Source organism: Neovison vison, chromosome 11 (assembly GCF_020171115.1).
Source record: "Neovison vison isolate M4711 chromosome 11, ASM_NN_V1, whole genome shotgun sequence".
Taxonomy (NCBI): Eukaryota; Metazoa; Chordata; class Mammalia; order Carnivora; family Mustelidae; genus Neogale; species Neogale vison.
In genome coordinates, this window is record NC_058101.1 from 74,049,005 (window position 1) to 74,065,244 (window position 16,240).

General features: G+C 35.6%; 1 protein-coding gene across 1 annotated transcript; it reads left to right on the forward strand.

The window, feature by feature from the left end:
- Positions 1-421: 421 nt before the first annotated feature.
- LOC122890095 (cytosol aminopeptidase-like) lies at positions 422-2,359 on the forward strand. Its single transcript, XM_044225799.1, has one exon. It carries the CDS (start codon positions 422-424, stop codon positions 1,976-1,978), a length of 1,557 nt encoding a protein of 518 aa, XP_044081734.1. The 3' UTR covers positions 1,979-2,359.
- The last annotated feature ends 13,881 nt before the right edge of the window (positions 2,360-16,240 follow it).

A 16,240-nucleotide genomic window follows, 5' to 3' on the forward strand; every position in this document is an offset into this window, starting at 1 on the left:
CTAGGTCCTCATCCTATCTTGTAAAACCTCACAGCCTTTATCATTATTCTATTAATTACATGTGATTATTATAATTTGGTCTCCCTATTTTACTTAAGTGAATTAGTTCACTCTGTGTCTCAATTTTTAAAACTTCAAAATAAATTTAATAAGATACCTATATCAGAGAGTTATTATAAGAATTAAATTAGTTTAAATAAAATGCCTTAATCTGTGTCTATCAACTACTACTACCAATTATTACTATAACTCTCAGTATTACTACAACCATTATTATAGTTATTGTGATTGTTATCATTCAAGTTCCATCTTTATTTATCTACATGACCATGACTTTCTAAAGCTATTGTTATCTTGTATTCCAAATGTATTACATCACCACGTGCTCGCTGGAGGGCGGCGCAGGGGCTGAGCTGAGAAGATGTTCTTGCCGCCCCTTCCGGCTGCCGGGCGAGTCATCCTCCGACGTCTGGGCGTGAAGCATTTCTGGGCACGGGGTCTTGCCGCCGCAGACATGACGAAGGGTCTTGTTTTAGGAATCTATAGTAAAGACAAAGAAGATGATGTGCCACAGTTTACGAGTGCGGGAGAGAATTTCGATAAATTGGTGTCTGGAAAGTTGAGAGAAATTTTGAACATATCTGGACCTCCTCTGAAAGCAGGCAAAACCCGAACCTTTTATGGTCTGCATGAAGACTTCCCCAGCGTGGTGGTGGTCAGCCTCGGCAGAAAGGCAGCTGGAGTCGATGACCAGGAAAACTGGCATGAAGGCAAAGAAAACATCAGAGTCGCCGTTGCAGCGGGGTGCAGGCAGGTTCAAGACCTGGAAATCTCTTCTGTGGAGGTGGATCCCTGTGGAGATGCACAGGCGGCTGCGGAAGGAGCAGTGCTTGGTCTCTACGAGTATGATGACCTAAAGCAGAAGAAGGTTGTCGTATCTGCGAAGCTCCATGGAAGTGGGGACCAGGAGGCCTGGCAGAAGGGTGTCCTCTTTGCTTCTGGGCAGAACTTGGCACGCCACTTGATGGAGACTCCAGCCAATGAGATGACGCCAACTAAATTTGCTGAAATTATTGAGAAGAATCTCAAAAGTGCTAGTAGTAAAACAGAGGTCCACGTCAGACCCAAATCTTGGATTGAGGAACAGGAGATGGGATCATTCCTGAGTGTGGCCAAAGGATCTGATGAGCCTCCTGTCTTCTTGGAAATTCACTACAAAGGCAGCCCCAATGCAAGCGAAGCACCCCTGGTGTTCGTTGGGAAGGGAATTACCTTTGACAGTGGTGGCATCTCCATCAAGGCCTCTGCAAATATGGACCTCATGAGGGCAGACATGGGAGGAGCTGCCACAATCTGTTCAGCCATCGTGTCTGCTGCCAAGCTGAACCTGCCCATTAACATCATAGGTTTGGCCCCTCTTTGTGAAAATATGCCCAGTGGTAGAGCGAACAAGCCTGGGGATGTCGTCAAAGCCAAGAACGGGAAGACCATACAGGTTGATAACACCGATGCTGAGGGGAGGCTTATTCTGGCTGATGCCCTTTGTTATGCACACACCTTTAACCCAAAGATCATCATAAATGCCGCCACCCTGACAGGTGCCATGGACATAGCCTTGGGGTCTGGTGCCACTGGGGTCTTTACCAATTCGTCCTGGCTGTGGGACAAACTATTTGAGGCCAGTATTGAAACAGGGGACCGTGTCTGGAGGATGCCTCTGTTTGAACATTATACGAGACAAGTTGTAGATTGCCAGCTTGCTGATGTTAATAACATTGGAAAATATAGGTCTGCAGGAGCATGTACAGCTGCAGCATTCCTGAAAGAATTTGTGACTCATCCTAAGTGGGCACATTTAGATATAGCAGGTGTGATGACCAACAAAGATGAGGTTCCATATCTGCGGAAGGGCATGACTGGGAGGCCCACAAGGACCCTGATAGAATTCTTGCTTCGGTTCAGTCAAAACAGTGTTTAGTTGAGATCTTCTAAAATTCTCTCATTCTGTCTTAAATGGGCAGTTGAGCCTCAGAATATTTTTGAATGAATGGATGAAAATCTTTCAAAGGAAACAAAGGGTGGTATTTAAAAATGTAGAACAAAAGAAAATTTGACTGCCTTGATTTATTCATTTTGTGTGGAGATTTATAAAGGTAAAGCTAATCTCTAGCCTGGCAAAGATTTTTAAGATATTCTATAAATCATTAAATGTTTAAAAACTACCTAGTTAATTTTCAGAGTATATGTTTTTAATTGAGGAGCAAAGGTGTCTTTTAGATTTGTGATGCTAGGAATAAATTAAAGGTTACTATGCAATTGTCAGAAATAATAAATCATCTTTTTGTGCAAAAAAAAAAAAGAGTCAGGATTGAAACTTTTACTTGTATTCCCTTGAACATTCAACATACACCATACCTTGACAGATGCTCAGTTAACATCTTCTTAAATAAGTATTTTGGCTCATTGTTTGGTAAAATAATAATTCCTCACCAAGATTGTTCATGTTCCTACATTGCCACACTAACTTATTCTTCATGGTTCTCTCTTGTAAACTACCATTGCTAATGTCCCCAACTTTCCTACCCCCTGCAAATATTTTTACATCATGATACATACTTAAATATAAGTTTATAAAAGAAAAAACTTAAGAAATATCCAAAATTACACATTAAAAAAGAGACAACCTGACATGTAACAACTGGTATCATGCTCTTATTGAATTCTATATAAAATTTTACTTGGTCACAGATATCTCTACAATTTAATCAGGTTAACTTCTGTGTACCATTGAGTTACCTTTTGTTTCATCTCTATCTTTTCCATTACTCGGTAAAATATGTAGATCATCTTCTTTACTATCCACACCATTCATCATTTTTAATTAAAATTTCTAGGTGGTTGTTGAAGAGACATGGGAAAATGGTATTTTAAAAAAAAACCTATTTTTTATCGATTATTTTACTTTTCTTTTTAGGACCACTTTTAAATGTGCATTCCAATTTTGGCTTGTGAACTTGGTAAGTTTCTCAGCAAGTTTTTATATGTTGTTTCTTAACATACTTTTTAAAAGTCCATACTGAACTTTAGAAATGAAAATGAGGGAAAGCCAACGATAGAAAAAAAAAATACAGCAAAACACTATAGTTTTTAAAGAAATGGAAAACTAAAACCATGTGGCTGAAGGACAATTATTTCTTTTCATTCTTTTTTGCTCAAAGAGAGAAATGTCTAAAGTAGATTGAAGATATTTTACTGTGAACATAACAAATGCACCGCTACCCACAAGTCCGTTACAGCACATGAAGAAGTTAGTTCAAAGCGACAGGGGGAAAAAGCACCATTAAGATTTCATAACTCTACTACCAAACTAACATCCTGCACACCTGGTGTACTTGCATATTTGAGGAAAGATAGCAAGAACTTCTCAAAGGAAACAGGAAAACTTCTGATTGCAGACAGGTGTAGCAACCATACTATGAAAAATAGGTAAATTTTCAAGTACAGAGTTCTTACAGATTAGGTCATCATTACTTAAATCATTTGTAATATTGTAAAAGCCCCAAAACTTACTCAGGTACTTGAAGGGAAAGACTCTTCTTTTAATTATTTTACTGGTTCTTTTGGCTTTACTTTGAAAATCGTATGAATTTTGAGCATTAAAATTAAATAAAAAAGTACTGTGGGTTGCTGGGGGGAGGGGGGTTGGGAGAAGGGGGGTAGGGTTATGGACATTGGGGAGGGTATGTGCTTTTGGGTAAATTGGAAGGGGAGATGAACCATGAGAGACTATGGACTCTGAAAAACAATCTGAGGGGTTTGAAGTGGTGGGGGGGTGGGAGGTTGGGGTACCAGGTGGTGGGTATTATAGAGGGCACAGCTTGCATGGAGCACTGGGTGTGGTGAAAAAATAATGAATACTGTTTTTCTGAAAATAAATAAATTGGAAAAAAAAATTAAAAAAAAAAAAACTAAATAAAAAAGTAGACTATGGTTTTCCCCTTGTTATGAATTCTAAAAAAACGGGCTTTTTTTTAAGTTGAGGAATTGTTCATAGTATCTAATTATATATACACCATATTGAATAATGCACAAATAGGAATATTTATTTGATTAATGAGAAAAAATCAGTATTTTGTATTTTTTTATGCTTATACCTAGATATTTCTACAGTTTTAGGCACATTGGCATCATATGCCTTTTGAGTTATCCATATCAATGAAATTTTACATGTTTATATTGGGCCTGATGTTCATGACAATTATTTTTGTTTTTAATGTATGTATGTTTTTTAACCATATGAGGGCAACTGATACCTTTGTTATTTGCGATAGCTTTGAAATGCACACAGATTTGAACTTCAAGTAGCTGGAGTTCATGCTAACAATTTCCTGCCCAAATCAATATTTCAAAAACAAGAACAGCTTCCCTAAATATTGACTGTTTATTTGAATGTCAAATACAGTAGACTTTCTGTCAACCTTTTTAGTCAGATGCCTACAAAAATCTACTCTGGTTTCAGATTATTCATATTAAATATCTCATTTCGTATTTCTACCACCTTACATGTTTGAAAACACTTGGATTTTTTTCCTCATGGGAAATAATTAAAAAATAAAATAGTAAGTAGTTTGAAAAGCTAAACTGAAGATTTTAACAAGAGACCAAACAACAACAACAACCACCACCCAGATATAGTTTTTTTTTCTAAATGTTCCCTATAGTTTAGAGATAATTTTAAGTTGGAGTCATCTCTCCCTGAATTAACATGCCTAATTATGTCAATAAAAAGTCCAATAAATGGTTGTGTTATGTAGCTTACTCTTGTCAACTGCATCTCACTCTCAAAAGAGAGAGCTAAATAGCATGAGTTTTAAAAGAAAGGCTGTTCTCATACAACATTGCATTATGACTCTTTTTACATGGTTTTTATGTTATCATAAAGATAAAAAACATAAAGGTAAAAACAACCCCTGATTAAATATTTGAATTTGAAACTCAAATCTAATGTAATGGCTAACTAGATTTCACAATGGGATATGAGTGTGTGTGTGTGTTACTGAATTATTATAATTCAGTGGAAACATCTTTATCTTTAAATTAACGAATACATTACTGATTATATCCAAGTCCATGGAGACAGTCATGGGCACAGATCAGCTGTTTTTGTTGTTGTTGTTTGGTTTGCTTAATCAAGGTGATCACATCAATAATAAGTTTTGTATAATCTGGAGAGCCTGGGTAGCTCAGTCCTTAAGCATCTGCTTTCAGCTAAGGTCATGATACCAAGGTCCTGGGATTGAGCCTTGCATCAGGCTCCTTGCTCAGTGGGGAGTGTGCTTCTCCCTCTTCCTCTGCTGCTTCCCTTGATTGTTCCTTCTCTCATGCTTTCTTTCTCTCTTTGTCAAATAAATAAATAAAATCTTAAAAAAAATTTGTGTAATCTGAATTGACTGAATACGGTTGATTTTGGAGGAGGAAGTTGGATTAATCTAGCAGATATTAACATAAATCCAAGCACCGGATAAAAATATCCAGTCTAATGAAATCATCATCTTACTTTCAGTACTTTTGTTTTTACTTTTTCAGATCCCAGTGTAATGGTTAGGAATGTTCCAACTAAACAGCTTTGTGAATTTTTCTAAATTACTTACATATACTGTCTCAGGATCTATAGTTGTTAAACTGAGCTATAAGGTATCTACCTCATAATTGTGATGATTAAATTTAAACGATTTAGCTTACCTCTTAACACATAGTTAAAAATAATACTCGATAAAAGTTATTAACATTTTTACAATAGCATCTTGTTGTGATTATAATGGCTTTCAAAACTCTCAAATAATTTTAGGAACAATATTTTATAAGAATTTATAATTCTGAAAGAGGAGTATTAACATGTGTACATTCTGTACCCAAATAATGCCAAGCATGTTTTGGCACATTATACATATTTAATACACATTTGTGTAAATGAATAATAGTCCCAAAATTGCTTTAAGTCAACTAGAATTTAGTACTAGAATTAGAAAGATTTACATTCTCTAAGGAAGAGCTCACATTAGCATGGATCTGGTCATGGTGACTCTAGGAACAAATACCAACATTTAACAAAAAGAAGCTATTTTTATTAAATGTACTGAGTAACCACTGTATCACCATTGACAGATTATTTTTCCAGGATAAATACTGTCTAAAAGATAACTATGATACAGTTATTCTATTTGTTAGTTCAAAGATTTAAAAACTTGTATTTATAAAAAGTATTGTTCTATATTTGCTGAATGCATATAGACAAAAGATATCTAAAAGTCTCTTGGAAAATATGAACATTGGGGTACAGATGACCCTTCTTTTCACTACATCTGTTTATTTGGGGTAAATACCCAGTCGTGCAATTGCAGGGTCATAGGGAAGCTCTATTTTTAATTTGCTTTTTTTTCATCTTTATTTTTTTATTTTTTACTTTTCTATAAACATATAATGTATTTTTATCCCCAGGGGTACAGGTCTGTGAATCGCCAGGTTTACACACTTCACAGCACTCACCAAAGCATATACCCTCCCAATGTCCATAATCCCACCCCTCTCTCCCAACCCCCCTCCCCCCAGCAACCCTCAGTTTGTTTTGTGAGATTAAGAGTCACTTATGGTTTGTCTCCCTCCCAATCCCATCTTGTTTTATTTATTCTTCTCCTACCCCTTCAACCCCCCACATTGCATCTCCACTTCCTCATATCAGGGAGCTCATATGATAGCTGTCTTTCTCTGATTGATTTATTTCCCTAAGCATGATACCCTTTAGTTCCAGCCATGCTGTCACAAATGGCAAGATTTCATTTCTTTTGATGGCTGCATAGTATTCCATTATATATATATACCACCTCTTCTTTATCCATTCATCTGTTGATGGACATCTAGGTTCTTTCCACAGCTTGGCTATTGTAGACATTGCTGCTATAAACATTTGGGTGCACCTGCCCCTTTGGATCACTACGCTTGTATCTTTAAGGTAAATACCCAGTAGTGCAATTGCTGGGTCATAGGGTAGTTCTATTTTCAACATTTTGAGGAACCTCCATGCTGTTTTCCAGAGTGGTTGCACCAGCTTGCATTCTCACCAACAGTGTAAGAGTTTCCCTTTTCTCTGCATCCTCTCCAACACACATTGTTTCCTGTCTTGTTAATTTTGGCTATTCTAACTGGTGTAAGGTGGTATCTCAATGTGGTTTTAATTTGAATCTCCTTGATGGCTAGTGATGATGAATATTTTTTCATGTGTCTGATAGCCATTTGTATGTTAGCTATGAGTATTTTTTAAAAAGATTTTATTTATTTACTTGAGAGAGAAAGCACAAGAAGGGGGTGGGGAAGAGGGAGAGGAAGAAGCAGACTCCACATTGAGCAGGGACCCCAATGCAGGCTTGATCCCAGGATCCTGAGGTCATGACCTGAGCTGAAGGTAGACACTTAACTGACTGAGCCACCCAGATGCCCCAGCCATGAGTATTTTTTAAACAAATGTTTAACAAACTAAAGTATTTTGACAAAACAATACTCTACTCAAATTATTATGATTACCCTGGCAGTGACATATACATGGTTGTGATAAATTATGTTAAATATAAGTTGGTTCTGAACCAGTAGAACTTCTGTAAATAAAGTTCTAATAATTAATTTGTTAGAAAAAGGATTTAAATGATTATCATGTTAGCACAATTTGAATTGGCCTATTGGTGCTCCAATGTACTCTATCTACACATAATAGGAAATAAAACATGGAAAACACTTTCAAAAGGTTTCTTTTTAAATGATATATGCCCAAGCCACAGATATTTCAAGCACATAAATTGAGAACTGGTGGTCTATAAGGACCCCTCTTTGTTCTTGAGCCCCTAAAAGCAGGTGTTTTCTCCCAAGAAAATGAGATTATTAAAAAACAAACAAACAAAAAAAACCAAAACAAACAAACAAACAAAAAAAAACCCACACAACTCTGTTTAGCTTTTTCAACACCTTTGAAAGTGCTTTGTGCTTGTCTTCCACATTTATAACATTTGGCAAGTGCCTGAAGGGATAATTGCATGCATTATGTTAGACTCACTCCACTTTGATTCCTATTTCTCAAGAGTCCCAGTCCCTCAAATTCTCCCTTCTTGGATGCTTTGGTTGTTTTCCAGTGCCCCTTTAAAAAAAAATCTAGTTTTTAGAGTTTTTCTCAGGTGGAATCTTAGTTTGATGTAAGTTTCTCCAAATAGCTTGCAGCAGCCAACTGCAGGGATAATAATTATTATTTTTTAATGTTAAATGTATAGATTTTTATATCAGGTCAGGGGAGTTGAAAACAGGCTTTAGGTGAGATTCTGATTTTTAAGGCCAATGCCTGGGAAAGAGCAGTCATTCTGATTTTTGCTCTAAACTCTGGAAGAATTCTTTACTTTTATTCTTAGATGCCCAAGTTTTCCAATAAGGTGAATCTTTCTAAGTTTATAACACTACAGAACTTTTAGAGACTGTCCTGATTCTTAAGGAAGAAATCTACTCTTTATTGCCCAAATCCACAATCTCTCTATTGCATAGGTTTTTCACTTTGGAGACCATTGTCCTTCAGGCTGCCTAATACACTTCTAATCACATACCTTCCTTATAAAGGGACATTTACACTAATATTTTGGAACTTAAGGCATCATTTCATTACCGTCAATTTTATAAAGATATTCTTTTTTAAATTTTCTTTAAGTAACTAGATTTTTATATTAATAATTTATAACTTTGATATAAGCCTCTAATTTTAGTAAAGTTTCTATGGGAAGAAGGTGCAATTTACTTGACAACAGTTTGCTTTATAAAACAGATCTAAAAATAATTGAAATATGGGGGGTGGCTTTGTACATATGTTAATCTATAAATGTAATTTTAATCATATATAAAATATATCATATATAAAACATACAGTATAAACTAGATACTACATATAAATATATCAAATACATACACATATAAAATATACAATATACATGTATGTGTGTGCATATATGTGTATATGTGTATAATATGTATGTATATATTTTTATTATGTATGTGTAACAAAATATTATAGATGCCAAAACTGTCACTACTTGCAAATGGCATGACACCATATATAGAGAATCCTGAAGATGCTCCAAAAAAAGTTGGAATTAATAAATAAATTCAATAAAGTAGCAGGATGCAAAATTAATATGTAAAAATATGTTTTGTTTTTAAACACTAATAACATTATAAGAAAGAGAAATTAAGAAAATAATCCCATTTACAAGTATGCCAAAAGAATAAAATATCTAAGAATAAATTTAACCAAGGAGGTAAAAAACCTATACTCTGAAAACTATAAGAAAATGATTTAAGAAATTGAAGAAGACACAAATTTAAAAAAGAAAAAAGATATTTTAAGTTTCTGGGGAAGACAGTGGAGTAGGAATACCTTAGCTCACCCCATTCCATAGATACCTATAGATACATCAGGGTAAATAAACAAGAAAACAATCTGAGGACTGGCAGAATAGACTCTCCACAGCTAAATATAGAGAAGAGGTTACATCAAAAAGGTTGGAAGGGCAGAGGCATAATTCAGGAACCAAACTGACCCAGAAGACTGCAGGAGGGAAAGATACTGCAGGTACAGAAAAGGGAAAAGAGCATATTCCATATCAGGCATGCCAGGCTTGGGAGACTCTCATTGGGAAGGCAAATCCCCATAACATCTGGCTTTGAAAGCCAGAAGAGTTTAGCTTCATGAGTTCTTATAATCAATGGGGCTTAACCACTGTACCTTTAAAAATCAGTTAGCTCTGCTCCAGAAGAGCTGGAGGGTGAAAGGAAACAAAACAAAAGCCCCACTGAGGTACAGTATAGAAATAGCAGTTTGAAAATGTCTGAGTTATACCAGAAGAAGATATATTACTAATCTCAGAACTTATGCTGGAGGAACTGCAATCTCTAGGAATCTTCTCCAAGAACAAAAGAGCTGGCAGGTGCCATTTTCCTCCTTTGTCCCCCACCCTAGATACACAGACACCTGTATGAACTGCACAACCAGAATACTTTGTACTTAGATTGCTAATAATGCACCCTGCCCTCATGGTCTTCTGCAGACCAGTCATTTCAAAATCAACCTTAGCAGGAGTTCTCCAAAGTGCCTCCAGTTTCCCTTCCACAGCTGGGTTATGCAAACCATGTTAAAACCTCATGTGCCATTCCTACATTTTCCTGAGTATCACCCCATCCAACACAGCCTTGGTTGGTGTTTATCCAAAGTTGTGTCACCAGCATGGTTGTGAGCAGACAATCCCAAGAGGGGCAAACACCATTCCAGGGTGACCCCTAACCCAGAAAGAGGGGAAGATAGTTACACACAAAAGTTCAAACTGTGATCCCAGCACTAGGATGGGAGCAGACATCTGATCTGACTTTAGACCCTCCTCACCAATAACAGCTTCTCAGAAAACAACACAGAGAGAGTACCCTGCAGCTTGGTGCTGCTGCATATCTGGCAAATACCTAGTTTGACACAACTCAACCCCAGACTAGTCCATTAACAACACAGGGACAAAATTCTACCTACAACAGGGAGAGAGAACCATTGTAGATGACTGGACTGAAGGCAAATGCACCTCGGCCATGGTAAGGTACATGCAATATACAATGAAGAAACCTCAGGAACACCAATTTCTCATGAATAGGGGACATTGCACTGCGGGGCTGTACAGGACCTCTTTTTCATTAGACAACAGCTTTCAAGAGTGGGAGGCATAACTGACATTCCTAACACACAGAAATGGACACAAAGTTAAAATGAAGAGACAGAAGAATGTGTCCCAAATATAAGAACAGAACAAAATTACAGCAAGAAAAATATAACAGAGATATTTATGCCTGATAAAGAATTTCAAGTAGTGGTCATAAAGATATTCACTGAAATAGAGAAAACAGTGGAGGACTATCTCTCAACAGAGATAGAAAACAAAAAGAAGAGCCAATCAGAGATGAAGAACTCAATAAGTAAAATTAAGGGAATAAATAATAGACTGAGGAAACAGAAGAATTAATGAGTGACCTAGAGGACAGAGTATTGGAAAGCTAATGAAGCCAAACAGAACAGAAAGGAAAAATAATAATCATAAATAAAAATAGATGTGGAGAACTAAGTGTCTCTATCAAGCATAATAACACTGGCATTATAGGCAACTTTAAAAAGAAGATAGAAGAAAGAGGGCAGAAATTTCTATATTTGAAGAAATAATAGCTGAAAAAATCTTGATTATGAGGAATGAAACAGAAATCCAGATCCAGGAGACAACGACAGCTCACCCAAATATCAATCCAAGGAGGTCCACACCAAGACACATAGTAATTAAAATGGCAAAAGCTACTGATAAAGAGAAATATTAAAATCAGTGAGAGGAAAGAAAATAGTTACATATAAGGGACATACATATATGGCTATCAGTTGATCTTCAGCAAAAACTTTACAGACCAGAGGAAAGTGTTGTGATATATTCAAAATTCTGAAAAAAGAAAAATGCAGCTAAGAATACTCTATTCAGGGGCACCTGGGTGGCTCAGTGGGTTAAAGCCTCTGCCTTCACCTCAGGTCATGATCCCAGGGTCCTGGGATCAAGCCCCACGTCGGGCTCTCTGCTCAGCGGGGATCCTGCTTCTTCCTCTCTCTCTGCCTCTCTCTCTGCCTCCTTGTGATCTCTGTCTGTCAAATAAATAAATAAAATCTTTAAAAAAAAAAAAAGAATACTCTATTCAGCAAGGCTATCATTCAGAACAAGGAGAGATAAAGAGCTTCTCAGACAAACAAACGCTAAAGAAATTCATCACCACAAAGCCAGACTTACAAGAAATAATAAAACGGATTCTCTGAGTGGAAAGGGAAGAATAAGAAAGTAGGAAGCACAAAAATCAGTAAAATTAAGTATATCTATATAAAACTAAAGGATTCACAAAATAAAAGGATATAGAGTATGACTTTATATAGGTAAAACATCTTTGGGGTAAGGAGTAAAAATTTAGTGCTTATAGAATGGGTTCCAACTTAAGTGACCAACAACTTAATACAGATTGCTATATTCATAAGATATTATGTAGAAACCTAATAAGAACCACAAACTAAAGCCCATTATTAGAGAGTAGAGAAAAGTAGAAGAAAAGAATCCAAGTATATCACTAAACAAAGCTGGCAAAACCTGAGAGAAGAGAGCAAGAGAAGAAAGAAACAGAAAAGAACTATAAAAACAACCACAAAACAGGTAACAAAATGTCAGTAAGTGCATACTTATCAATAATTACTTTGAATATAAATGTACTAAATACTCCAGTGAAAAGACAAAGGGCGATGGAATGGATAAAAAAAGCAAGACCCAACTATATGCTGCCTCCAAGAGACTCATTTCAGACCTAAAGACACATGCACATTGAAAGTGAAGGGATGAGGGAGGCCTGGGTGGCTCAGTGGGTTAAAGCCTCTGCTTTCAGTTCAGGTCATGATCCCAGGGTCCCAGGATCGAGTCCTGCATCGGGCTCTCTGCTTCGGGAGAAAGCCTGCTTCCTCCTCTCTCTCTCTGCCTGCATCTCTCCTACTTGTGATCTCTGTCAAATAAATAAATAAAATCTTTAAAAAAAATTAAAAAAAATAAAGAAAGTGAAGGGATGAAAAAGTATTTATCATGCAAATGGAAGCAAAAGAAGGCTGGGGAAGCAATACTTACATCATACAAAATAGACTTTAAAACAAAGACTATAAAAAGAAACAAAGAAAGAAGCTACATAATCATAAAAGGAACAATACAACAAGAAGATATAATGATTATTAATATTTATGTACCCAACATGGGAGCATCTAAGTACATAAAGCAACTGATAATAAACATAAAATAAGTAATCAATGGCAATAAAATAATAGTGGGGACATTAATAATCTATGTATATCTTACATGTAAGAGACAGATCATCCAACCATAAAATCAGCAAGGAAACAGTGGCTTTGTATGACATATATTCAGAACATTCCATTCTAAAAAAAAAGCAGAATACACATTCTTTTCAAGTCCACATGGAACACTCTCTAGAATTCTAAGCCACAAAACAAGTCTCAAGAAATTAAAAAAGATCAAAGTCATAGCATGCATCTTTTCTGACCATAATGCTATGAAACTAGAAATCAACCACTAGAAAAAATCTGGAAATGGCACAAATACATGGAGGTTAAATAATACGCTTATAAATAAGGAATGGGTCAATTAAGAAATCAAAAAGGGAATCAAAATATACATGGAAACAAATGAAAATGAAAACACAACAGTCCAAAATTTGGGGGTTACAGCAAAAGTTGTTTTAAGAGGTAATTTCATAGTCATACAGGACAATCAAGAGATAAGAAAAGTCTCAAATAAACAACCTAACTTTACACTTAAAAGAGCTAGAATTAGAAGAACAACCAAAACCCGAGGCTAGTAGAAGGAAGGAAATAATAAAACATTAGAGCAGAAATAAACAAAAATGAAATAAAAAACAATAGAACAGATCAATGATATTAGGAACTGTTTCTTTGAAAAGATCAACAAATTCATAAACCTTTATCCAGGCCTAAAGAAAAAGAGGATTCAAAAAAACAAAATAAAAAATGAAAGAGAAGAAATATCAACTGACACTGTAGAAATACAGAAGATTGTAAGATTTCACTGTGAAAAATTATATGCCAACAAATGGAAAACTAGAAGGAATGGACAAATTCCTAAAAACATATAACCTCTTGAAACTGAATTGGGAAGAAATCGAAAATTTTTAAAAAGATTTTATTTATTTATTTGACAGATATCACAAGTAGGCAGAGAGTCAGACAGAGAGAGAAGGAGAAGCAGGGTCTCCACTGAGCAAAGAGCCCGATGCAGGGCTCAATTCCAGGACCCTGGAATCATGACCCGAGCCGAAAGCAGAGGCTTAACCCACTGAGCCACCCAGGTGCCCCAAGAAATAGAAAATTTGAATAGAGTGATTACCAGCAATGAAATTAAATTAGTATTCAAAAAACTCCCAACAAACAAAGGACCAATAACAGATGGCTTCACAGGTGAATTCTACCAAACCCTTGAAGAAGAATTAAATAGAAGCAGAAGGAAACCTTCTAAATTCATCCTATGAAGCCAGCATTACCCTGATACCAAAACCAGTAGGAAGATAGCAAAAAAAAAAAAAAAAAAAAAAAAATTACAGGCCAATGTCTCTGAGGACCATAGACATAAAAATCCTCAGCAAAATATTAGCAAATCAAATCTAACAATATATTTAAAAAAAATCATTCACCATGATCAAGTGGGATTTACTCTTAGGATACAAGTGTGATTCAGTATTCACGCATAAGCATACATGACACATCACATAAACAAAAGAAAGTATAAAAACCATATGATCCTATCAATAGATGCAGAAAAAGCTTTGACAAAGTACAACATCCACTCATGATAAAAACCCTCAACAAAGTAAATATAGAGGGAATATACCTCAACATAATAAAGTTTATATTTGAAAAACCATTGCTGGGGTGCCAGGGTGGCTCAGTGGGTTAAAGTCTTTGCCTTCACCTCAGGTCATGATCCCAGGGTCCTGGGATCAACCCTGAATCAGGCTTTCTATTCAGCAGGGGGCCTGTTTCCTCCTCTCTCTCTGTCTGCTTCTCTGCCTACTTGTGTTCTCGGTCTGTCAAATAAATAAAATAAAATCTTAAAAAAAAACCCCATTGCTAAAATCATATTCAATTTTGAATAACTAAGAGCTCTTCCCCTAAAAGAACAGGAACAGAACAAGGATGTCTAATCTCACCACCTTTATTCAACATAGTACCAGGAGTCCTAGCCACAGCAACCAGAAAACAAAAGAAATAAAAAACTTCTGAATTGGTAATGAAGAAGGAAAATTTTCACTATTTGTGGATGACATGATACTATATAGAGAAAATCCTAAAAATTCTTCCACAAAACTGCCTGAACTGATGAATTAATTCAGAAATGTTACAGGATGCAAAATCAATGTATAGATCTCCACCATATTTCTATACTCTAAAAAGGAAGTATCAGAAAGAGAAATTAAGAAAAAAATCCAATTTACTTTTCCACCCAAACAAACAAAGAAACCTAGGAATAAACTTAACGAAGGAAATAAAAGACCTGTACTCTGAAAACTATAAAACATTGATTAAAGAAATTGAAAATGAGACAAGCAAATGGAAAGGTATTCCATGTTCCTGGAATGGGAGAACCTATATTGTTAAAGTATACTTACTACCCAAAGCAATCTATAGATTCAGAGCAATCCCTATCAAAATATCAACAGCATTTTTCACAGAACTGGAACTAATAATCCTAAAATTTGTGTTGAACCACAGGGAAAAAAAAAAAGTCCAAATAAGGCAGGCAGTTTTGGAAAAAAAAAACAAAACCAATTGGCAGTATCATAATCCCAAATTTCAAGAAATAGTTACCAAGCTGTTGTATTCCAGTATATGGCACTGGCACAAAAATAGGCACATAGGTGAACAGGATAGGGAGACCAGAAACATACTCACTATTTGTGATCAATTAATCTATAACAAAGAGGCAAGAATATGTAATAAGAAAAAAGAGTTTCTTCAACAAGTGGTGCTCGGAATACTGAACATCTACATGCAGAAGAATGAAATTGGACTAATTTCTCACAACATACATAAAAGTAAACTCAAATGGATTAATTACCTAAAACCATAAAAATCCTAGAACAGAACAGGTGGCAATTTCTCTGACATAAGCCATAACAACATTTTTCTACATATGTTTCCTAAGGCAAGGGAAATCAAAACAAAAATAAACTACTGCATACCAAAGGAAATAATTAACAATATCAAAAGACAACCTACTGAATGTGAAAAGAAATTTGTAAATGATATCTGATATCTGATAAAGGGTTAGTATCCAAAATATATAAAGAGCTTTCATAACTTAACACCAAAAAAAAAATCAATTAAAAGTGGGCAGTGACATGGACATTTCTTCAAAGAAGACATACAAATAGTGAACAGACACAGGAAAAGATGAACAACATCACTAATCTAAGGAAATGCAAATCAAAACTACAATGATATATTACCTCACACCTGTTAGGATGGCTAAAATCAAAAACACAAGAGAAAACAAGTGTTGTCAAGGATGTAGAGAAAATGGAACCT

Excerpts from the sequence above, each read along its gene's own strand:
- LOC122890095 (XM_044225799.1), top strand. The coding sequence starts at position 422 with ATGTTCTTGCCGCCCCTTCCGGCTGCCGGGCGAGTCATCCTCCGACGT.